Here is a 25,919-nt window from a genome sequence, read left to right as displayed (position 1 = left end):
AGGAGCTGAAGGCAGAAAAAGATGGGTTGGGGGGTAGGAGGGTGGTGAGATGATGATGGAAGAAATCAATGGGCCAGGAAGGAGGTTGGAGAAACATCAAGAATGAGGAGCTCAATACTTTGGGCAATCCTCCCCAAATGGGACAAAGCTCTTTCGGGGCAAAAACCATGTAATTCTAGTTCCTTGGAGGGAAATCCTGGTGTCTCTGACTGGGGAAGATGGGAGAACATGTATCAGAGCATTGCCTATTTTTGACACTACTAGCCAGCTGCACCCCCTACCCCTTTGGAATCTCTTACTTCCCTTGGTCTCTGACCTTGCTTTGCTTACCTCCCTGGTCCTACTTAGCTGTATCATCAATCATCACCAACTTCCTAATTGAGGAGGCCCCCAAAGCATTCTACTCTTTTTTTTGCTTGATTATACATATTTATTTAATATATTTAGTTTTCAGCATTGATTTTCACAAAAGTTTGAATTACAAATTTTTTCCCCGTTTCTACCCTTCCCCCACTCCAAGATGGCGTGGATTCTGGTTGCCCCGTTCCCCAGTCAGCCCTCCCTTCTGTCACCCCACTCCCCTGCCATCCCCCTTTCCCTTCTTCTCTTATAGGGCAAGATAAATTTCTATGCCCCATTGCCTGTGTATCTTATTTCCTAGTTGCATGCAAAAACTCTTTTGTTGTTGTTGTTTTTGAATGTCCATTTTTAAAACTTTGAGTTCCAAATTCTCACCCCTCTTCCCTCCCCACCCACCCTCTCTAAGAAGGCAAACAATTCAACATAGGCCACATGCGTATCATTATGTATAACTGTTCCACAATACTCATGTTGTGAAAGACTAACTATATTTTGCTCCTTCCTAACCTATCCCCCTTTATTGAATTTTCTCCCTTGACCCTGTCCCTTTTCGAAAACATTTTTGATTACCTCCTCCCCCCATCTGCCCTCCCTTCTATCATCCCCCCTTTTTTATCTTCTTCCTCCTTCTTTCCTGTGGGGTAAGATACCCAATTGAGTGCGTATGGTATTCCCTCCTCAGGTCAAATCCAGTGAGAGCAAGATTTACTCATTCCCCCTCACCTGCCCCCTCTTCCCTTCCTACAGAACCACCTTTTCTTGCCACTTTTATGCGAGATAATTTACCCCATTCCATTTCTCCCTCTCTCCCTCTCTCAACATATTCCTCTCTTATCCCTTAAATTGATTTTATTTTTCTAGATATCATCCCTTCATATTCAACTCACCCTGTGCCCTGTGTGTGTGTGTATATATATATATATATATATGTAAATATACCTACACATATACGTACATAGACACACACATATGTATATATGTATACACACACACACACACACACACACATATATATATATATATATATGCATATTCCTTTCAGCTACTATGATATTGAGGTCTCATGAATCATACACATCATCTTTCCATGTAAGAATGCAAACAAAACAGTTCAACTTTAGTAAGTCCCTTATGATTTCTCTTTCTTGTTTACCTTTTCATGCTTCTCTTGATTCTTGTGTTTGAAAGTCAAATTTTCTATTCAGCTCTGGTCTTTTCACTGAGAAAGCTTGAAAGTCCTCTATTTTATTGAAAATCCATATTTTGCCTTGGAGCATGATACTCAGTTTTGCTGAGTAGGTAATTCTTGGTTTTAATCCTAGCTCCTCCGGAATATCATATTCCAAGCCCTTTGGTCCCTTAATGTGGAAGCTGCCAGATCCTGTGTTATCCTGATTGTTTTTTTCCACAATATTCAAATTGTTTCTTTCTGGCTGCTTGCAGTATTTTCTCCTTGACCTGGGAGCTCTGGAATTTGGTGACAATGTTCCTAGGAGATTTCTTTTGGGGATCTATTTGAGGAGGTGATCTGTGTATTCTTTCAATTTCTATTTTACCCTCTGGCTCTAGAATATCAGGGCAGTTCTCCTTGATAATTTCTTGAAAGATGATATCTAGGCTCTTTTTTTGATCATGACTTTCAGGTAGTCCAATAATTTTTAAATTATCTCTCCTGGATCTATTTTCTAGGTCAGTGGTTTTTCCAACGAGATATTTGACACTGTCTTCCATTTTTTCATTCCTTTGGTTCTGTTTTATAATATCTTGATTTCTCATCAAGTCACTAGCTTCCACTTGCTCCAATCTCATTTTTAAGGTAGTATTTTCTTCAGTGGTCTTTCGGACCTCCTTTTCCATTTGGCTAATTCTGCCTTTCAAGGCATTCTTCTCCTCATTGGCTTTTTGGAGCTCTTTTGACATTTGAGTTAGTCTATTTTTTAAAGTATTGTTTTCCTCAATATTTTTTTTTCAGTATTTCTTTGGGTCTCCTTTAGCAAGTCATTGACTTGTTTTTCATGGTTTTCTTGCATCATTCTCATTTCTGGTCCCAGTTTTTCCTCTACTTCTCTAACTTGCTTTTCCAACTCCTTTTTGAGCTCTTCCATGGCCTGAGAACAGTTCATGTTTTTCTTGGAGGCTTTTGGTGTAGGCTCTTGCACTTTGTTGACTTCTTCAGACTGTATGTTTTGGTCTTCTTTGTCACCAAAGAAGGATTCCAAAGTCTGAGACTGAATCTGGGTGTGTTTTCGCTTCCTGGCCATGTTCCCAGCCAACTTACTTGAGTTTTTCGTCGGGGTATGACTGCTTGTAGAGCAAAGAGTACTTTGTTCCAAGCTTGAGGGGATGTGCCGTTGATTTCAGAGCTATTTCTATACAGCCAGCTCTGCCACACCAGCACTCCTCCTTCCTCAAGAAACACCAACCCAGACCTGACACAAATCTTCAGCAGGCTCTGCACTCCTGCTCTGATCTGCTACTTAATTCCTCCCACCACATGGGCCTGGGGCCGGAAGTAACTGCAGCTGTAATTCTGTAGCTGCACCTTCCCCGCTGCCCCTGGGGCAGTGGCCGAACCTCGAACTCTGTCCCCTGCAGCTTTTCCCACTAACCTTCTCTGTTGTCTTTGGTGTTTGTGGGTTGAGAAGTCTGGTAACTGCCACAGCTCACTGATTCAGGGTGCTAGGGCCTGTCCTGCCTGGCTCCTGGTCCGGTTGGCCCTGCTGCCTCCCACACTGAGCTCTGCTCCCCTCCACTCTGTGCGTGATAGACCTCATCCAGTGACCATCCAGGCTGTCCTGGGCTGGATCCCTGCTTCCCTCTGCTATTTTGTGGGTTCTGCCGTTCTAGAATTTGTTCAGAGCCATTTTTTATAGGTTTTTGGAGGGATGTGGTGGGGGGCTCACGCAAGTCCCTGCTTTCCAGCCGCCATCTTGGCGCCACCCCCGGAAGTCCCCCATTCTATTCTTTATATGCTCTCAGTGGTCTCATCAGATCTCATGGATTCAGTGATCCCTTTTATGCAGATGACTTCCAAGCTAAAGGTATGGCCTCTGGTTCCCTCCTCAGTTCTAGCCCTACATCATCAACTGCCCACTGGACATTGTGAACTACATGACACTGAAGGGAATGACTTCAAGCTTACTACTCATGACTACCTAAACATTTAAAAGTGCTACAAAAAGCAGGTCTTGGAAATTCTTTAAGTTTCTTTAAAGTGCCCCTTTGTATTTGTACTGTTAATGTATTTTTGTTTGATTTGAAGATCTTCCCATCCATTAATAGGCCCATGTGCCCTGCTTAAGTCACATGGAAGCCTAAGTTATATGAAACCTGCAGTGGGAGGAGTTTGCTGAATGAGTGGAACATGACCAGAGTCAACCTTAGGGGCTGTCTTTAGGCCCTGCACTGCCTCGATGAGTCGGAGAAATCTGGTTGTGACAGAATAAGATGGATGATAGCTTTCATTGTGATTGTGGTAAACTGGAGCCACCTGATCACTAACAAAAGACATCTCCTATAAACCAACAGCTGCCAGAGCTTCCTAGTCAAATGGTGACCATTTCAGAGCATTTGAACCCCAATAAGGGCCAAAGCCTGAATTAATCAACCAAACTGCTTTACTTTGCTCTAAAAATGCCCTTTCCTGAGTCAGCAACTTCAAAGACCAGATAAGGTTGACAAGGAGTATTCTTCCTGTTTGTAACCATTAAATGATAGGCCAGAATAGTGGGACTTCTCTTATGTTGAGATCCTAGGGGCATATGCTTATACAGGGGAAACCCAGACATCCTGGGATCATAATTTCCAATTGACACTACTTTATCAACTGCCTTGTCAATTTGTAGCCCACACAAGAGACCACAAATCTGAGGGGCACAAACATCCTGACTTGTGATTGTCCTGAAATGTATTTAAAGCTGTTCATTCTTTTGTCAGACAAGTCAGAACTTATGTTTTGGCCCCCTGCAGTGTGTCACTGCTAGCTTTAAGGGAATAAACAAGATGAATTTAGAATCACCTAGCCTATTTGCCTCCTTTAACCAAACTTTCAGGTTGACACAAATAAATAGTAAACAAATAAAGGAGGAAAAGAAACTAACATAGTGCTTACTGGCTCCCTAGTAATGCTGCTGCTTAGGACAAGTCCAACACTGAATGTGTCTGCACTGAGAGGAGAATGCTCAGAGAAGCCTATTGTGGGCCTATTCACTTTTTTGTTAAATGTTAACTCATTTAGAGAAGTAAAGCTGAGCGCATAGTATGTCATTTCATTCCATTTGAGTTTCTTGAGTGTTTCCTTGAGATGTCTGCAGAGTTGCTGCCCCTACCTTGAGCTAAGGATATTGCAATCTTTCTAATTCTCAGTATGAGTTAGAGCTTACAAGCTATAAATTTAAAGGGAACTCACCAGACCTTATTGTCACATGTGATAAGTATCAAGAAACCATCTTGCAGTGGAAGCAGAATTATTTTGCTCCCTTTTTGAAAGATTTTTCTTTTTGATGCCAGTTTCCTTCCATGTTTATACAAGTTCATCAGTTTGAAAGGAAAAATAATATTAAGTGCTTCAAAATGGCAGAGAAGTTTCAAAGGCTCATGAACATTCATGGTTTTGATCTGGCCTCTCAGTATATGGACTTAAAACCGCTGGGTTGTGGTGACAATGGTTTAGTTTTTTCTGCTGTCAATGATGACTGCGACAAAAGAGTGACTATCAAGAAAATTGTTCTTATAGATCCCCAGAGTGTTAAACATGCTTTATGCAAAATCAAAATTATTAGGAGACTCGCCCATGATAACATTGTCAAAGTATCTGAAATTTTTTGTCCCAGTAGAAGCCAGTTAACAGATGATGTGAGCTCTGTGACAGAACTGAACAGTGTTTACATTGTTTAGGAGCACTTGGAAACAGACTTGGCTAATCTGCTAGAGCAGGGACCTTTAGTGGGTAAGCATGTCAGTCTTTTCATGTATCAGCTGCTCTGTTGGCTCAAGTATATTCGTTCTACAAATGTATTGCACAGGGATCTCAAACCAGCCCATCTCTTCATTAACACCGAAGACTTACCCTTAATTCAGTTGCTTCCAGATATTAGTTGTGAAGCATTTGACTTCTTGGAGCAAATTTTGACATAGTTCCATGGATCAGTTGACAGCAGAAGAAGCTCTAACCCATCCTTATGTGAACATTCATTCCTTTCTAATGGATGAACCAATTTCAAGCCATCTTTTTCACACTGAAGATGAAGTTGATGATATTTTGCTCATGGATGAAACTCACAGTCACATCTAGAATTGGGAGAGGTACCATGATTATCAGTTTTCACACCATGTTTGGCCTGTATGCAGTAATTTTGATATTGAAGAAGTTCGATGTGACCCAAGGGATCTTTCTCATGTTACCGATAAAGAGAAAGTAAAGTAAATCATCGAAAATATTTGGATGTAGATCGTGAAAAGTATCTGAAGGATCCTGCCTTTGATACCCATTTGTCTACTGAGCCTTGTTGGCAATATCCAGATCATCACGAAAATACATATTGTGATCTGGAATGCAGCCATACTTGTAACTACAAAATGAGGTCAGCATCATTATCTACATAACTGAGTTTGGAGAGAGAGTGAAGTTAACCATTACTATGAACCCAAACTTATTATAGATCTTTCTAATTGGAAAGAAGGTGAACAAAATCTGATAAGAAAGGCAAGCCAAAATGTGAAAGGAATGGATTGGCTAAATCTCAAATAGCTCTTGAGGAAGCATCACAGCAACTGGTTGAAAAAGAAAGGGAGAAGAATCAAGAATTTGACTTTGATGCCTTTAGTGCAGGAATGATTCAACTTAGTTCACAACAGGAGTCTACTGATGTTGTTGATAAATTAAATGACTTGAATATCTTAATGTCCCAACTAGGTTTGAAAAGTTTGATATCAAAGTCAGTAAGCATGGAAAAACAGGAAAAAGCAGTGGCAAATTCTGCTCAGTTAGAAGCTTTGTACCAATCTTCTTGGGATAGCTAGTTCATAAGTGGCGAGGGGGAATGTTTTCTCATAGAATAGTTTTGTTGTGAAGGAAGAAAGGATGAAGAAACTGAAAAGGAAAACACTTATACCGGTTACTTGGACAAGTTCTTTAGCAGGAAGGAAGATACTGAAATGCTTAGGAACTGAGACAGTAGAAGATGGCAAGTTTGGGCAAGAAAAAGTAAGGAAGGTTTTCTTAACAGTAGTAGGGAGTTCCTGTTTAACAAGCAGTTTGAGTCTATAGGCATCCCACAGTTTCAAAGTCCAGTTGGTTCACCACTTGAATCAATTCAGGCCATATTAACACCTTCTGCTATGAAATCTTCCCCCCAGATTCTCCATAAAACATACAGCTACATTCTGAAACATCTGAACTAAAACACTCAGCAGACAATTCTTTTTGTATTCATGAAATGTGTTTTGTCTTTTTTATTACTAGTATAAGTGATTTTTTTGCTTGAATCAGATGGTGTCCTTTTAGTATGGATTTCATTAGTTCTTGGTTTTTAAAATCCAGAATTACTTTCTATACATGAAATAGTTTTCATTTTAAACTGGCATGTTGTTTGAAAACAAAATGAAAGAATAGAGGAAAATAATGCAATGCAGAAGGAGACAAAAGAAACGGACTAAGCCAAATAAAAACATTCTCTCAGTAAAACGGTTATCTGTTTTACAGGAAAAAAAAATCTTGCCTTGAAACTTACACAGCGAGACTGTATATAATTTCAAGAAAATATCTATATTTTTTTTCCTAAAACATTTTTCATTCATGAGCATTTTCAAGTTCTTCATACTGTACACATTTCTTAAAACAAATGATAACAGCAGCAACTGAAAACGAATGTCAAATTTGGTACACGTGTTATCTACCTCAAGGTAACAGAAGCATGTGGCAAAACATGTACCACCCATACTGCTTCACAACATCCACTTACTTCTATTTAGCCAGTGTTATTATAGTAACTTCTAAATAAGAATCATTCACTGTTTATAAGTGTTCTGGCATGCATTCTTTCTAGTGAAATGTTAATACACCATGCCTTATTTATGTTAGCAAACCAGTACATTTTCAGTATTTAATTATAGAAAGTTAACATAGTTTTCTAAAAATTTAATTGCAAATAAAGTTTTTCCATTTGGCACTATGGTTTGTTTCCTACCTAGCTGAATATTATACTGTCAGCTTGTTCTGAGGCTGTCCACATATTCAATTTACTGAAGTGTTCATTTTAAGTAAAGCACTCACTGTGTACAGGAATTTGTATTTTGGAGGTGCTTGATCTATCTACAAAGAAAAATTAGGAATTACTTTATTATAAAATGCTCCTAGAAGTCTTAATTGTGTTTATTTTTTTAAAAATTGTAACATTAGACTCGTGTACGTGGACATAAGGTATATCATTATTACAGGTAAAAGCTGTTTATGTTAAACATATTTTGTTTTTACCACATGTTTTGACTGAATGATCTATTCCCCATCCCAAAGCAAGCATGAATAAAATTAGGTTAAATGTAAAAAAAAAAAAATGTAAGCAATTTTCCGTTGGGTAAGATCTGGGACTCTTTGTCTCTCTGACACTGCTTCTTTCTCCTTCTGTCTCCCTAAGTTGAGCTATCCATGTTTGAGCCAAATGACTTTACTATGAGACTGATGATCCAAGGAATGATAGTCATAAAAACAGCCAGTATTTCCAAAGTGATTTAATGTTTGCAAAGTGAAATACAAGGAGGAAGTGCCAGTGACTGAACTGGAATTCAGGCCTTGTGGTTCCAAGGACAACACTTCATTCACCGTGTCACCTAGCTCCTTAAAGACAGCATTGCAGAAATTAATGACCAACAATTACCAAAACATTTAAAGAAGGAATTTTTCTGCCAGCAAACAACAGGAAACAAGGTGAATACCAATTAATGGGGGAATAGCTGAAGAAATGAAGTCTATGAATGTCATGAAATATTAAGGAGAGATGACAAACACCGGGATTTCAGAGAATAAAAACAAAACATTACATGTATAGGGATGGAATTTGGAGATGTTTAATGAGGTCTCTTTCGGTGGGAAGTCCAATGAAGTCTGTGCTGCAGCAGGAGGTCTTCCCTTGGTAATTAGATCCTGAACTTTGTCTCCAGTATGATTTCTCCAAAGTACAGTCAAGTAGGAGCACTAGAGGAAACCCTTCCCACATCCATTGCCTTTATCCACCTTCATTCCGGTAGGAACAAGGTTGTCTCCTGATCACCCTCCTCCAGAGAAAAGCTGGCCCCCATGAGATCATCTGCGAGGCTTCTCTCTACAGTGAAGCCTCGGAAAAAAGGAGATATCTCTAGCTGAAAGCCTTCCTAATGTGATACCTGAGTAGCCAGCTATTGCTGAAAAAACCCTGCCCCCAGCCCCTAACTGCAGACCCCAGTCTGCATAAAAAAACAGATTGAGTTCCTGCCATTTGGCAAGGGGCCTGGGCCCCTAAGACTCTTCTAAGGAATGTAACCTAATTACCAGGAAAAGTCTAATGCCTAACGATCTTCCTCTGGCTGAGTGGGCTCAGAGATGTCTCTATCTTATGTCAACAGACTGAGCTGGAACATCTCTCGGTCTGTCCATGGCCATTAAGGATGGAAGCCTCGGCCATAGACATTATCTTGAATTATATGACTTTTGCCTTATCTTGAGCCTTCCTAGCTTCAAGAGTTATGGCAAGTTGGACACAGGGATCCTGGGTTGTAATTTCAGTTGACACTGTCAGCTATCTGATATGTTGTATTTACAATCTATTCAGGAGGTTCCTCTAATGTATCATGGTCATAAAAAGTGAAGTAACACAGGCTTGCTGAGTCTGCAAAATGACAATTCAAGAGATAATTAAGCACTGAATCCTGTATTCTCTATATAAACTACCCTTTCGCTTCAAACGTTGCCATTGATTTGGGAAGCCCCAATGGCCCCCGGCGAAATAAATTCTCCACTTAAAACTTATGCTCTGTGGCGTGTCTCACTGGCTTCTGGTATAACACTAAACTGAGAACATAGGGAACTGGATCCTCAGAACGGTTTCCCTAAAACTGAAGCTCTGAACTCCATTTGAATACTTTTCCTTCTTCCTGACAATGATCAGATTTCTATCTCATACGAATTCTAAGATAGGAAACAGGAGATGATTATTGCCTGAAGGCATCACTACCTTGATTATATTCATAAAGTTTCTCCCAAGTGCGGCCAAATCACCAATCCTCCTCCAATGAGTGTGCCCCCAAAACAAACAAACAAACAAAAAAAACCCGCCCACATCTGATGTTATGTTGTTATGATGTTATAACATTACGATGTTATGATGACACATCTCAGTGCCAAGAAGCACTCAAACAGGAAACAGCAAAAAGTCCCGTTTTGTTTGCCATTACATTTGAAAGGCAAGACTGAAAGAGTACTTGATTGCCTTAGCATTCCAAAAGAGAACAGTAAAAAAAAAAAAAAAAAAAAGGCCCATTCAATTACCATCACAAGTTCTTAGGGGAGCTGCAATACATGAGGGGACAAAGGTGAAGTTTATGTAAGATATTGTACGGTAACACACTCGCCAGATGTGCTAATTAGGTGATGGGGACAGAAGCAGGGCATGGTTAAGGCGAGTCGACTCAAGGTCAGGGCTGGTGGGAACCACCCAGGTTGCCTCTCCATGTCTCCTTAAACGACATAAACCTGGGTGAGTGTCACTTCCATCCCTGGGGGTGGTGAATGAAGCCTTTCCAGGCCCCAGTGACCGGCCGAAGAGAAGGGCCGGGCGCTCCTCAGCCCCCCGCCCCTCCCCCCCATCTCCCTGAGCCCATCACCATTCACAGCCGTTTTAAACACCATTTTCATCCCCTCTAGGAGGCGGAAGAGCACAGGCTCCCTGTTTCCGTCCGGGTCCCTGTGATCGTTCCGCCCAAGCCGAAAGCTGTGGCCCCCGGAAGGGCCTGGGGGGCGAGAGCCCGGCCAGATCTTCCCCAGACCTCAGGGCTCGATTCCAGATCCTCCTCTGTTCCTCAGTGATCGGTACAACAAGGGGAGAGAAAGATGTCCGTGTCTCCCCCACAAATCAAGCTGGAGAGGGACCGCTCTGAAACCCTCGACAAACTCCAACAAACTCCAGAGCGTTTTCACAGTAACAGCGGAGGTTTTCCTTCACGTGGCTGAGATCAGTGCTTAAAAAAGGAACCGGCACCTGAATGTTCCTCCACTGGCATCTGCTACTTCCCATAAGGGAAATAGTTTGGGGGGAACGGGCCAATCAGGAGCTTGGGATGGAGAGAGATAGGAAGTTCCGCCCCTTGTAAGGGAAAGATTAGGGAGCGAGGGATTCTGGGAAACCGAGTCAGGCTGTAGAGGTCTTGGAGACCAATGAACAGGCGGATCAGGTAGATTCAAGGGCTGCTGGGAAATGGAGTCCGGAAGTACCGCTGGCGGTGAACGCTCTGGAAGCGGAGGTTTAGGGAACCAATGAGCAGGCGGCACCTATGGGTAAGGGGGCGGGATATCCTGTAGAAACCGGCTAGCTTCCTGGTAAGCTGCCTACCTTACGGTGGAGGGAGAAGGGATTGACAGAAGAGTGGGAGAGGCAGCGGCAGTGTCGGGCGGATCCTGCTCCAGGAGCCCAGGCTCTTGGGCCTGAGAGAAGGGGATCGTCAGGTAAGTGAGGTGCGTCGTGTTTCCCTTTTCTGCAGTAAATTTAACTAGGGGCTCCCTACATTGTTCCCACAGCTCTGGGTCCTGGGGAAGGGACGTCAAAGCGGGTCGGAGGGAACCTGTGTCCCCCTCCCTTCCCGGCTGCAAACCCGATGGCGCCCTGGAATGGCTCCGGAATTCAGAGCTCCGCCGCAGGCCATTTGTCCTCAGGAGGGTCCAGGCCGGGCAGTGTAGCCAGAGGACACGAGGCACTTCTGTGTAAGGGCTGGAAGACCGAGGTGTTCCGGTTGTGTGAGAGGTGTCCTGGGGTGAGGCCCAGGTGCGCACGGAGCCCGGGCCGGCCTGTAGGCCTGTAAGCCCAGGGAGCTCCTGGAGCCCACCTGGGCCGAGCAGCGTCCTGGAGGAGGCAGACAGAGGGACCGAGTGTCCCCAGACAAGGCGCCCCATCAGGAAGGGGGATTATGCCCGATCCCGCGGAGGGCTCAGCCCAACGTCCCTGCCGGCCTGGGGTGGGGGGGAGGGGCAGTGCTTTCAATCCTGTGGAAATAAAACTCCTTCCATCTGTTTCCCACAATTACTACCTATGGGATAAACACTTGGCCTTGGAGATTCCCCCCTATCCTGGTTCAACTCCTGCCTGTTGGACTGATAACCTGGGGATCCATAAGTCCTTCCTCTGATCTGACCTGGCCTCCTTTGCTCCCTGCTCACCTCCTTCCCCATGGGGGTAACTCTCCCTCAGTCCTGGGACCAATATTTTGTACCTAACTCTCAATCATCTCCATGATGGGAACTAGCTGCATGGTGCAGTGGGTAGTGCTGGATCTCAGCTAGACCTGAGTTCAAACCCTGCCTCAGACACCCGTCAGCTGTCAGGTCACTTGATCTCTTAGCCTCAGTTTCCTCATCTGTATGGTCCAGACACTACACTGGGTGCTAAGGAGAAACAGTGTCTTGCTTTAAGCAAATTGAAGTGAGTGCTGGGGAATTCCTCAGCCCAGAGTTCCTAACAACCTCCCAGAGAAAAATCCAGATAATAATAGGTGGCGCTTAAATCACACCCATGTCCCTGCACTGCCAAGCACTTGACCAATGGAATCCTCAGAGCAGCCTTTGGGGAGAGGTGCCATTATTCTCCCCACTTTATAATTGAGCAAAGTGAGACTAACAAGTCCAGTGACTTGCCCAGGGTCACAGAGCTAGGAAGTGTCTGAGGTCAAATGTGAACTCAGTTCTTCCTGACTCCAGGCCCAGGCCTCTGTCCCCTGTTCCACCAAGTTGGAATTCCTCCCAGAAGATAAAGTAGCATCAGCTCCCTGGCAGTTGCCCTGTGGGTAGGTCACACCTCAAGGGGACAAGGGGAAATAGAGATATACATAGGGTTTAGCTCAGCCTCAGTCCATCTGGGAGGCTGGGCAGCCACTCTCCTCACTGGGCTGGTTGGGTAAGAGAGACAGAATATCAGGAGATTTGGGTTTGAGGGGGATGTTAGGCCTGGTCTCAGGAGTTGCAGAGTTTGTTTCAGTGGGGCTGTTTTCCCTTGCCCAGAGTGCCTGGTGGGGCCAGGGGAGCTAGGTCTCTAGTTATTTCCTTCAGAACATCATGATGGGGACTGGCCAGTTAGTGGAGGCCTCCTTCAAGATAGAATCAGTGGGAAAAAAAGTGCAGGGTAGGGTAGAGTTGTCTGTGGTGGGTAGGAGGAAGTACCCGGGATCCCCAAGGACCCCACCCTTTTGGCTTTGTTGCCCTGCCACCTTCAGAACTTGGGCTGGAGGAGTGTGTGGCAAAGGACACACCCCCAAGAAGGACTTTATTTGGACATTTTTGTTTTGGATCGAGGTGATTATAAAGTTATGTATTTTGTGACTGGGGGAACCAGGAGGGAGGTAGGCTGGGCATATCCTTGTGGGCAGGAAGATGAGTGTAGCAGGGGGAGAGCTGGAAGAGCAGGAGATTCTGATCAGGAGATTTGGGTTCCTAGAGAAGGCTAAGGGAGGGAGGGAGAGAGGGGGTAGAGAAGAGGGGTAAGGGAACTCTCAGACATCACCAGCCAGGCAGGTGGTAGCCCTGGTGGAATTCTGTTCCTGGGGTAAGGCCTGGGAGGAGGGGAGAAGAGGGGTCAGTCTATAGGATGGACAACAGGGCTGGACAGGACTCTTGGAATTAGGAGATCCCATCCGGAGCAGGTTTGCTGGGAACAGAAGTGCTAGAAGCTGATATCTCTGCCTCCTTTGAAGCTAAGGTCTTTCTGCCTTCTTCCCTTGGCGAAATCTCTTTGCCTCTTTCCTTTGGAGCTGAGATCTCTTTGACTTCAGGGAGCTAGCTCTGTACATGCAGGTGCTAGGCAGGTCTCAGCAAGGGCCCCTCCCCACACCCCACTTCTGATGGCTGACCTTTCCATTGGGCCTCCTCTTCCCCCTCTGACCTCTTACTGAGGGTCTTCCAGGCTTGCCAGGAGCAGGCCTCCCTCCAAATCCTGGCTCTGGGGGTTGTCCCTGGTACTTGTCCAGGCTCCCTTTCACATCCCAGATGTCCCAGGCTGTTTAAAGGGGTTAATGATTCCCATATTAATCGATATGCTATGTGTAATGAATATACTAACTATCTAGGTTTATCAGAACTACCATTTTCCCGGGGGATTTTGGCTTGGGAGTCAGAGGTTCACAGCAGCTCAAAGTGATCAATCAACTTTTGACAACTTGGACATTCCTGTGCTTCTCTAAGTTTAGTGAAGTGAATCAGAGACTGTGAAACCTGTTCCTCCCACAGAACACTGGCTCTGTGCCCCACAGAGTAGCCACAACCCTCAAGACTTGAGACAATCAACTTAAGAACTGTTTTCCACAGGACCCAGGAATGTTCTGCATGAATCTGCCCCAGAAATGGCAAGTCAAGACCTAAGAATGATTGTCCGGATCCTGCCCAATTGTGATTTGCATGTGTATAAACTCTGCCTTTACCCCAGGTGGGGAAGCCCTCCCCAAAAGAGGACTTCAGGTTTGCAAACCTCCCCCCTGCCTCTGAAATGAATTAATTAAACCCCTCCTTGGTTGCTGGCACAACTGCTTCTGATCTGCCGAGTTTTGCCTCTGGCCATGCCCAGGTTAGAGACCTGTACAGTACAATTCTGTTGTCAGATGCCATCCCCAGTTTTACCATTGGGTCACAATGGCCTGACCCACATATCTCACCCGTAGTATCAGGCGGAGGCAGAGCTCTGGATCTGGAGCCATTGAGGCTTTGATTGGTCTCATCCAATCTGGGATGCCAAGCCTCTCCTGCTTCCTGGGTCCTTGTAGGAGGATGGGGGAGGGGCATGAGGCCAAAGGGAAGGAGTTCTGGAGGGTGGCAAGTCCTCTTCCTGCTCAGACCAAGTTCACTTCCAATCCTGACCCTTCCTGCTGCCCTCCTCCTGTGGTGGAGTCTCTCCCCTGAGGGCAGGGCAGGACCTTTGTAACTGCTCTGAGACCTCACCTTCTATCACTCCAGCATCCACCCTAGGAAGAGAAGGCAAAGTCAGTGTCTCTCCCATTCTGAGGTTCTTCTCTCTCCCCAGGTCAGCTTGCTGAGGACCGAAGCCTATTCCCAGGAGAGACAGCAAAGAGAATGGCACCTGGGAGCCAGAGACCCTCATCCCAGGTGAGTGCAGTCCATCCACAGACCTGAGCATCATCAGCAAAGGTGGAATCCAAGAGAGCCAAGGAAGCTTCATCCTGTTAGACATAGGTTGTCCTTTGTAGGGCTCTTAGCAGAGCAGAAGTTGTCCTCCTGGTTCTGCTCATTTCTTCCTGCCTTGGGCCACACAAGCCTCCCCTTGATCTCTTTGAGTCCTTCCCAGTTACCATTTCTTAGGTCAAGTCAGTAAGCATTTAGAAAGTGACTCCTCTGTGCCTAGCACTGTGCTAACATATTGGTTGTGCAAAGAAAGTTTAAAGAAATAACAGTCCATGCTCTCCATGAGCTCACAGTCTAATTGGGAGAAAACATGTCAGCATCTGTGTGCAAACAAGCTCTGTACAGTATGGATGGGAGGCTCTATGAGAGGGAAGGGACCAGGAATAGCTTATTTTCAGGTCAAATGTTACCTGAGAAGTCAAGGAAGCCAGGAGGCCCAGGTGAGGTGGGAGGACATTCCCATCATGATAGACAGCCATTGGGAAGGCACAGGGTTAGAGGATGGAGGATCTTGATCAAGGATCATCCAGGAGGCCAATGTCCCTAGGTCAGAGGGGAGAAGAGGACCAAGGTGTAAGAAGACTGGAAGGTTTTGAGGGGCTAGTTACATGGTGTCTGCTATGTGCCAGGAACCATATAAATATTATCTTCTTTGATCCTGTTGTGGGAATTGTCAGTGTTATTGCTAGGGACAGGCAGAATAAGGGAGCACAGGATATAGACAGACAGTGAACTGTGGGTTATTTATCCCCTCAAGATTGTGACACACTCCCTGATGGACATGTGTGTCTCACAGTTGCACAGAGGACATAGAGACTGGCTCTTCTGCTAAGCTACATGACCTATCCTTTGGGTAGGATCTCTGAGGTCTTATAGGCAGGCTTACAAAGAAGTTTTGGGTAAGATCAAGTTAGGGGACAGAAAGAGGGAAAGGGACATTTTCAGGAAAGGAAGGAAAATGTGGATTTAGAGCTAGAAAATTCTGTTACAAAGGTCTTTAGCATCACTACTTACTCCAGTGCAAAGAAAGGGGTAGCTGCTTGATTAGTCAGGTAGTTAACCAGCATTTGCTAAGCCCTTTGTGCCTTCTTAGACAATAACAGGACAGGAAGTGAGTCCCATGAGTTTTCTCAAAGAGATTGGGGGAAGCAAGGTACTGAAGGAGACACTGAGGACATTGACCTCAGAACAGCCAGTATAGCATCAAAAGGAGTCACTTATAGTTTCTCAAAAATTCACTTTTGTAAACCCTCAGCCACTTTCTGTGTGAAAGCCTCAGTGGTCAGATTTGGGGATATGAGTGCCAAAGGTGTGATTGTGCTTCCCAGAGTTAAAGGAGGAAAGAGATTGGGAGGGGGTGGCATAAAGATGTCCAGAGAGTAGCAACAAGGAAATAAAAATTGGGTGAATTGAGAGTTTTCCTCATGAAGGAAAGCAGGGCCTGGGAGGGGTGGGGGGCAGGGCAGTGTGGCTCTAGAGGGCTCAGTGAAGCAGGAATCATGGCATGATGGTGGCATCAAAGACCACTTCTTGGTCTTTGCAGTCTAGTCAGGTAGAGGACAGGTAGGCCATCTGAACATTTTGACCTCTTGGTTCAGACCTACTTGGAAACCTGCAAGCCCAGCACTGGATTTTTAGGTGACTTCTTTATCTCAAGGAAAAGGGCTGCTTCTTCCAGCCAGGGAGTGTGCCAGCTGGAGGAGTCCAATGCAGAAGTTGCCTAGAAACGTGGGCCCTATGGAGAGCAGAAGAAGGCCTTATGGGCCTCAGTGAACCAATGCTGTTCTGAGAGAGTGCAGAAAGCTCTTTCTGCCTTAGTACTGATGCACCATGATCATCTTCTTCCTGCATTCACACTCATGGCTAGAAACTCAGGGCCATGCCTTCCGCTCCACACCTATTCCTGGTCTCCAACAACTGCAATGCCATGGCCATGGGAATGACCCCTTTTCTGCCTTGACCCTGTCATAGTGCTCCCACTTCCACTCCAAGGATCACATTCTATTTGTGCCAAAAATACATTACACTGGTTCCCCCTGGGAGCTCTTCTTCCCTCACCTGTCCATCAACTCCCATTCTCCGTATTCCATCCTGTTTGTGGACTGAGTCCCTTCTCCTTCTAAGTAGGAAGACTGCCAAAATACAACTCTGGCAGTAGACTAATCCACAGTAGTGGGCCCTATATTTTGAGGTCCTGGCAGCAAATGGAACTGAGTTTCTGCTAAACTAAATTATGATGTGGTGTCCTGTAAAGTTACATGGATACTTATGATGTTTTACTCTCTATCAGTAGGTCATACCTTCATGAAAAATAGTCTTAAAATTTGGTATTAAAGCTATATGTGTGGAAATGATAAAGATAAGAATGAAGAGCGTTGTTGGATCCAAATGACTCTATCCTGGTATCTGCATGCAATTAGTCTAGAGCAGGGGTGGAGAACCTGCGGCCTTCTGGATCCATAAGTATGGCCTTTTAACTGAATCCAAATTTTACAGAACAAGTAAAATATCAATGCTAAGTTTGCAGGCAGCCCATTCAGGAAAGGAAGGATGAAAGCTAAGTTGTATAAAGGGTTAAGGAGTGAGTAGAGGGCAGCAAGGTGGCCCAGTGGGTAGAGCACTGGGCTTGGAATCAGAAAGGCGCATGTGGGTGAGTTCAAATCTGGCCTCAGACACTTACTAGCTGTGTGACCCTGAGCCACTTATCTCACTTAACTCTCTTTGCCTCAGTTCATCATTTTTAAAATGAGCATGAGCAGGAAATGGCAAACCACTCCTGTAGCTTTGCTCAGAAGACCTCAAATGCAGTCTAGAAAAGTGAGATACAACTGAAACAACTGAATAATGCCTTGCACTGTGTTGATGCCTGGGGATTCAGACAGAAAAGAAGACTCTCCTGTCCCCATAGAGATTACACTTTTTTTCTGGAAGGGGGAAGGCAAGGCAATTGGGGTTAAGTAAGCTAGTAAGTGTATCAAGTGTCTGATGCTAGATTTGAACTCAGGTCCTCCTGACTCTAGGGCCAGTGGTCTACTCACTATGCCACCTACCTGCCCCGAGATTATACTTTCAATGGGAAGAGAACACGCTAAAGGAAGAGATTTTGGACAAAAGACACTGGGACATGGTGGCAAAGTCAGCGAGAAGTTCCAGTGTAGCACACCAAGGTGCAATTGTGCCAATGTGGAGATATGTGAGCTGACCCTCTTCTTATGTAGGTCTTTGGAGTACATGAGCTCACCCCATGGTGGGGAAGAGAGAATGTGGGAGGATGGGGAAGGAAAGAGATGTGCAAGAGCTTCTGAGAAGAACAGGTTAGGGATTCCAGAGATGAATTATCAATGAAGAAAAGCATGGCCTTTCTATACTGATTGTTCACATTACGAATGAATACAATGCAATGAAGAGTCATGACTCAGAACACCTAATGAAAAGAAAAGAATTGTAAATTCTTAGGAATCTAAAAAATCAGGAAAAGACTAAAAAATTCTCTGATTGCTCAGAAGTTCAGTAATAGAAATAAAGGAAGCCATAAGTGAAATATACAAATACAAGATAAATCAGATGCTTTCCATGAAATCAAAATGATAAAAAGGCAAAATGACAAAAAGAAAGAGAATTGCTCCACAATAATACAACTTCTTAAACAGTGAATCAAACCGTCGTGCTAGAAATGAACAGCATCAAATGCCAAGTGCCTTGGCTAAACACATTTTGCATGTAGCAGATTGGAAAAATAGATGAGCTCTCCCAAGCATCAAAAGATTTGAAGAAGTCGCCACTTTCTGGTATAATCCTCCATTTATCTGCCTCTTGATTTATTCTTTTGACTCCCTAAACCTAACCCCAGTGTTCTAGAGTTGTAGCTGCATGTTGAAATAACTTATTTTTTTGTGAATTGTCAACATCTTTCTTATATGTTAGCTCCATCTCTAATCCCAGTTGATATTCTCTCAGAATACACAGTACTTTCAACTTATCACAAATTATTCATAAAATATTCTTAATATGTCACTACACTGGAGGAATTACCGATGACCTTGGTACCTCCTCCACAGATTCAGTTTCCTCTTCTAAGTTGAAGAGGGTTGCACCAGGTGAATTCTGGAGTCTCAGCCCTAAACCATGTGACTTTTGATGGTTTAGGAGTTGGTGACATACAAGGATGTGTTTGTGGACTTCACTAAGGAGGAGTGGGGCCTCTTAGACCATTCTCAGAAACAGCTGTACAAGGAGGTCATGCTGGAGAATATCCACAACCTGCTATCCCTGGGTAAGGACCATTTCCTCTCTTTTCTTGATGTTAATTGTCAGGCCAAAATTTTCAGAAGTAGCAGAGAATGGATCCATATTCTGGTGCATTTCAGCCTCAGAAGCTTCGTTGAATGCAGTCTTCTGCGTGTACCAGCTCTTCGTCTACTTTGGTCTTGGTTTGTCACATTTTAAGGTTAAATAGTTTACCACCAGTCAGGTTTCTGGCCTTGATGCCATATTCCTCCTCTGTGAAGGTGTCTAATTACTTCACTGAAAATGTCATCCTAAAAAGAATGGGAGGGCTTCTGGCAAGATGTCAGAATAGGACAGGAATTACTTGGCTCTCCAAGAAGCTCCTTAAAGGAAGAAAACAAATTACCTCAAACTCTACACACTATAAAATACCTGGGACTCCAACTGCCAAAGCAAAAACAGGAACTATATAAATGAAATTATAAAAACCTTTATATACAATTAAAATCAGATTTCAATGATTGGAGAGCTATTGATTGTTCATGGCTAGGCAGGGCCAATATAATAAAAATGACAGTTTTATCCAAACATTTATATATTCCATGCCATTCCACCTAAATTTCCAAAATTATTTTTTTACTGGATTTGAAAAAGTAATAAGAAAATTCATTTGGGAAAACAAAAAAGTAAATAATATCAAAGGAAATAATGAAAAAAAGAATGTCAAGGAAGGAGGTTTAGCAGTACCAGATCTTATGCTCTGTTGTAAGGCAGTAAGTATGAAAACTCTCAGGTACTGGGTAAGAAACAGATAGATCAATGGAATAGTATATACATACAGCAGCAAATAACCTTGTATTTGAGAAGTATAAAGACTTAATATTTTGGGATAAGAATTCATCATTTGGTAAAAAAAAAATTGTTGGGAAAACTGTAAAGCAGTGTGTCTGAAATTGTACAAAACATACAGACACACACATACCTATTTGTATGTGGTAGCCAACTCTGAAGGAAGGTAGAAAAAAGAGAAATTTATACAATAATTCTGTTCTCAATTTGAAAGGAATAGAAATTATTCATAGTAGATTTGTAGTTTCATGTACAAACATCTTTTTTATGCTACTATGTTATGGAAACGCTTGTTTCATTCCATAAATTCAAAAAGCAGATGGATTTGAAAGAGAATTTTACCAAACACTAAAGATTATCTAATTCCAATATTAAATCAATGATTTAGAAAAATAGGCAATGAAGGGGTACTATAAACTCCTTTTATGAAACAAATATGGTATTGATACCCACACCAGAAAGAATAAAGAAGAGAAGGAAAGACCAATTTCTTTAATGAATATGAATGAAAAAATCCTGAATAAAATACTAGCTAGGGAATTACCACAATATATTACAAAGATTGTACATTCAGCCCAATTTGGATTTCTACAGGGAATGAAAGGATGTTTGAACTTACAGAAAATTATTCACATAACTGATTATACCAATAGTCAGTAACATAAAAAATTGGTTATATCAGTATCTGAAGAATAAACTTTTGATCAAATACAACATTCGTTTCTATTAAAAATCCTTGAAAGTATAGGTAGTTACAGATTTTCCTTCAATTGATTAAAAAAAATCATTTACCTGAACATATCAGCAAACATTATTTGGATTGGGCATAAGGTGGAAGCGTTCCCAGTAAGATCTGGTGTGAAATGATGCCCACTGTCCCCTATACTATTCAATATTGTATTATAAATACCATGAATAACAATAAGAGAAGTGGAAGTAATCAGAATAGGGAATGAGGTAATAAAACTCACTTTTTTGGGTAGGTGATATGATGATGTACTTGGAAAATCCCAAAGACTCAATCAAAAAGTTTATTAAAGCTGTTAATAATTTCAGTAAAGTGGCAGGGTATAATTGAAACCCATGTAAATCATCACCATTGCTATATATCACCAACAAAACTCTGCAGGGAGAGATAGTAAGAGATACCCCATTGAAAATAACTCTAGACAGTATACAATTCCTGGGAGTACAACTGTGAAAACAAACCCAGGGACTGGTATGCCCTGTAGAGTTTTCATTATTTCTTTATTGGGTTTGGCACTTCCCCATCATTTTCATCAAACCAGTTTGGATGTTTACAAGTGTTCTGACCTAAGTGAGTAAATGTGATGTTGTACAATAAATCTCTGAAAACTTCTCACTTCTTTTCTGCTGGAATACTGCAAACCCTGTATTGGCTCAGTTTTCTCTCCAAGTTAGTAACAAACTGTTCTCCCATGGAGAATCACTCTAATCTGTTGACATTAAGTCTGGTAGCCATCTTGCCTTGTGGCTGCTGCTGTTGTTGAATGTGAATGTTTAGCTTGGAGTGAAAGAGTCTCTGATGGGGCCAACACTCTGGGTTATACACTTGCTTTGTCACTCTCACAGCCTTTCTGTTTCTTCTCCTTTCAGTGATAGTCATTTTAATGCCAGTGTTTGCTCCAAGAGCACACAAAATTTTGTTGCATTTGGATTGATGTGAAGGTGTATCAGGAAGGTAATAATCACAATGTCAACAATTATTGTGAATATGCCTATGTAGTTCTGTATTGCAAAATATAAACGACTCTCCATTTAGAAGGTAGAAGAAGTAAAATATTTATTCAGACACCAGAGAACCAGATGCCAAAACCAATAAGTCCAACCCATCCAAGCAGCAAGGAAATTCCCAAACCAGTAAGTCCACTTTAGTATAACAGCAGAGAACTTAAAACACAATATCACAGCATGGAGCCTTGCCATCCCATAACCTTCCCCTCTGCTGGTGCCTTCCCATAAACACTCACAAATCCTAGTTGGATACTTGCCTATGTCCTCTCCTCCAGCAGTTCTAGCTTGCTCTGAGCATTTCCTGCTGCACCTTTCCTGTTCCTCGCATTCAGCAAGGTCCTCCCTCCAGATGTGACTTAGGCTTCCTGTGACATAAGCAGGACTTTTATTTATGGGTGGGAAAGATCTCAGATTTAATTACCATTACAGAAGGTCATGAGCCACTTAAGACTCTACTACCTATTGCTATTGCATATACTTATATGTGCATATCTTTTGGTGTATATATGTTTGATTGTTTTCTTCAGATTTAGAGACCAGGTTGGAAGTAAATGAGGTGACTAGAAATCGTGGAATTTTTCTTGAAAAATGTGACCTTCATAGATTCATGAGTGATGGTCCCTGGAGCTTCAAATGGAGAGAAATCCATGACCCTGATGTCAACTTAAATAAAAATCCAAAGAGTGAATATGAATTTGATGAAATTGGAAAGAGATTCAGTCAGTCTTGTATCCTAAATCCCTGTAAGAAAATGACCTCAGGGAATGACTCTGTTCTGGATACTGAATATAGCAGATGCTTTATTGAACATGTAGAGTTTTTTCAGTCCCATGAGAAGGCTCCTGAAATGCCAGTGTATCCAGGTAATCAGTGGGAAATGACCTGGAACTGGAGTTCAGACCTTATTAGACTTCAGATGACTGATATTGGAGAAATGCTTTGTGTAAGTAGTAAAGGTGGGAAGGGCTTGAGTCAGAACTCTAAGCTCATTCCTCATCAGGAAATTCCCATTAGAAGGGAGCTTGATAAATATAATGAATGGGCACCAACCTTATCCCATCACTCATCTCTTCTTTGTCAGCCTAAATTTCACCCTGCAATGAAAAGTTGTGCATGTGCTCAGTGTGGGAAGGCCTTTGGTTGGGACTCAAATCTTGATAGATCTCATAAGATTCATACTGGGGGGAAGTTTTATGAATATCATCAATCTGGGAGGGCTTTTTGCCACAGATCACTCATCATTCGCCATCAGAGAATCCATACTGGAGAAAAACCTTATGAATGCAATCACTGTGGAAAGGCTTTCTCAGACAGGGGCACTCTTACTGTACATCAGAGAATCCAAACTGGAGAGAAACTTCGTGAATGTAGTCAGTGTGGAAAGCCTTTCACACACAGCTCCAGTGTTGCTACACATCAGAGGATCCACACTGGAGAGAGACTTTATGAATGTAATCAATGTGAAAAGACTTTCAGAAGGAGCTCCCATCTTGTTGCCCATCAGAAAATCCACAATGGAGAGAAACCTTATGAATGTAATCACTGTGGAAAGGCTTTTACATACAGGAGCCAACTTGGTGCCCATCAGAGAATCCACACTAGAGAGAACCCTTTTGAATGTAATCACTGTGGAAAGGCTTTCACAAACAGGAGCAAACTTGCTGCCCATCGGAGAATCCACACTGGAGAGAAACCTTATGAATGCAATCACTGTGGAAGGGCTTTCACACAGAGGGGCAATCTTACTGCACATCAGAGAATCCACACTGGAGAGAAACCATATGAATGTAGTTTATGTGGAAAGGCTTTCAATGAAGGGGGCAGTCTTGCTTCCCATCAGAAAATCCACACTGGAGAGAAACCTTTTGAATGTAATTTATGTGGAAAGGCTTTCAAAGACAGGGCCAGTCTTGCTTCCCATCAGAAAACCCACAGTGGAGAGAAACCTTTCGAATGTAATCAATGTGGAAAGACTTTCAGAAAGCACTCCCATCTTATTGGTCATCAGAGAATCCACAGTGGAGAGAAACCTTTTGAATGTAATCAGTGTGGAAAGACTTTCATAGAGAGGTACCGTCTTGCTGCACATCAAAGAATACACACTGGAGAGAGACCTTTTGAATGTAATCAATGTGGAAAAGCTTTCATAGAGAGGTACCATCTTGCTGACCATCAGAAAATCCACATTGGAGAGAGACCTTATGAATGTAATCAATGTGGAAAGACTTTCAAAAGGAACTCCCATCTTGTTGCCCATCAGAAAATCCACAGTGGAGAGAAACCTTATGAATGTAATCATTGTGGAAAGACCTTCACATACAGGAGCCAACTTGGAGCCCATCAGAGAATCCATACTGGAGAGAGACCTTTTGAATGTTGTCACTGTGGAAAGGCTTTCACTAACAGGAGCAAACTTGGTGCCCATCAGAGAATCCATACTGGAGAGAAACCTTATGAATGTAATCACTGTGGAAAGGCTTTCAATGAGAGGGGCAGTCTTGCTGCCCATCAGAGAATCCACACTGGAGAGAAACCTTATGAATGCAATTACTGTGGAAAGGCTTTCACACAGAGGGGCAATCTTACTGCACATCAGAGAATCCACACTGGAGAAAAACGTTATGAATGTAATTTATGTGGAAAGGCATTCAATGAAAGGGGCAGTCTTGCTTCACATCAGAGAATCCACACTGGAGAGAAACCTTTTGGATGTAATTTATGTGGAAAGGCTTTCAAAGACAGGGCTAGTCTTGCTTCCCATCAGAAAACCCACAGTGGAGAGAAACCTTTTGAATGTAATCAATGTGGAAGGACTTTTAGAAAGCATTCTCATTTTGTTGGCCATCAGAGAATCCACAGTGGAGAGAAACCTTTTGAATGTAATCAATGTGGAAAGACTTTCATAGAGAGTTACCGTCTTGCTGCACATCAGAGAATCCACACTGGAGAGAGACCTTTTGAATGTCATCAATGTGGAAAGACTTTCAGAACACGCTCCCATCTTGTTGACCATCAGAGAATCCACAGTGGAGAGAAACCTTATGAATGTAATCACTGTGGAAAGGCTTTCACATACAGAAGCAAACTTGGTGCTCATCAGAGAATTCACACTGGAGAGAAACCTTATGAATGTAATCACTGTGGAAAGGCTTTCAAAGACAGGTACAATCTTGCTTCCCATCAGAGAATCCACACTGGAGAGAAGCCTTTTGAATGTAATCACTGTGGAAAGACTTTTACAGAAAAGGGTAATCTTGCTGCCCATCAGAGAATCCACACTGGAGAGAAACCTTTTGAATGCAGTCAATGTGGAAAGGCTTTTACACACAGGGGCAGTCTTTTGGCCCATCAGAGAATTCACACTGGAGAGAAACCTTTTGAATGCAATCACTGTGGAAAGGCTTTCACACAGAGGGGAGGTCTTTTTGCCCATCAGAGAATCCACACTGGAGAGAAACCTTTTGAATGCAATCACTGTGGAAAGGCTTTCACGCAGAGTGGCAGTCTTTTTGCCCATCAGAGAATCCACACTGGAGAGTAACCTTATGAATGTGAAAGGGCTTTCACAACCGGGCAGAGTCTTGTTGCACATCAGAAAATCCACAGTGGAGAGAAATTTTTGAATGTAAGCAGTCTGGAAAGACTTTCAGAAAGACTTGCCATCTTGCTGCACATCAGAGAATCCACACTAATGAGAAGCCTTTCAAAAGGAGGCAGAGTCTTGCTCCAGGAGGCCAGTGTCAGTGGATGAAATAAGAAATATGGGGGGAAAGGTATGAGACTGGTAAGGTGGGAGAGGTTTGTTGTGCAGGGCTTTGAATGCCAAACATTTTTTGTTTGCTCTTGAAAACAGTAGGAAGACATTAGAGTTTACTGAGTGGGAGAGGGGTAGGACCTGGTCAGATCTGCACTTTAGGAAAATGATGGGCTGGACTGGAATGGGGAGAGACTTGAGGAAGGAAGACCCCTCCCCCAGCATCTGTTGTAATAGTCCAGGTGATGGTGTTTTATTAAAAGCTGATTGAGAAACTTTAATGTACAGTATAGAGGTGAGTGATTCTAATTCATTATTATTTTGTAGGGAAGAAGGGGGCCTGGGTAAATGGGGAGGGGAGCAGGTTACAGGTCTTTGTTTCTGCTCTGGGGAAGTCCTAAATCTCATTCAGTTTGGCATCAGGGGAGATGGGGCATCATCACCAAGCTCAAAGGAAGGAGTGTCTGCTTGAAGACATCTCTGCATTATTGGGGCAGGGGTGGTGCCACTCTACACAGGCAACCCAACTAACTCAGGCTGATTAATGTGACCTTGGGATTTTCAGCCCTGCCCCCCCACTTACCTCTCCCACAACTGGACTAAGCAGAG

General features: G+C 43.1%; 1 protein-coding gene and 1 pseudogene across 1 annotated transcript; both read left to right on the top strand.

Moving 5' to 3' along the window:
* The first annotated feature begins 4,932 nt into the window (after positions 1 to 4,932).
* On the top strand, positions 4,933 to 6,762 carry LOC118837576 (annotated as a pseudogene).
* A 4,208-nt stretch (positions 6,763 to 10,970) lies between these two features.
* Positions 10,971 to 25,486, top strand: LOC118837564 (zinc finger protein 658B-like). The gene is made up of 5 exons (XM_036744519.1): positions 10,971 to 11,053; positions 13,898 to 14,047; positions 14,607 to 14,689; positions 18,872 to 18,998; positions 22,084 to 25,486. The coding sequence occupies exons 2-5, from the start codon at positions 13,933 to 13,935 to the stop codon at positions 25,095 to 25,097; spliced, it is 3,339 nt and encodes a 1,112-aa protein (XP_036600414.1). The 5' UTR covers positions 10,971 to 11,053; positions 13,898 to 13,932; the 3' UTR covers positions 25,098 to 25,486.
* Positions 25,487 to 25,919: the final 433 nt, after the last annotated feature.

This window comes from Trichosurus vulpecula, chromosome 2, assembly GCF_011100635.1.
Source record: "Trichosurus vulpecula isolate mTriVul1 chromosome 2, mTriVul1.pri, whole genome shotgun sequence".
Taxonomy (NCBI): domain Eukaryota; kingdom Metazoa; phylum Chordata; class Mammalia; order Diprotodontia; family Phalangeridae; genus Trichosurus; species Trichosurus vulpecula.
This window is presented reverse-complemented; position numbering and strand designations above follow the sequence as displayed.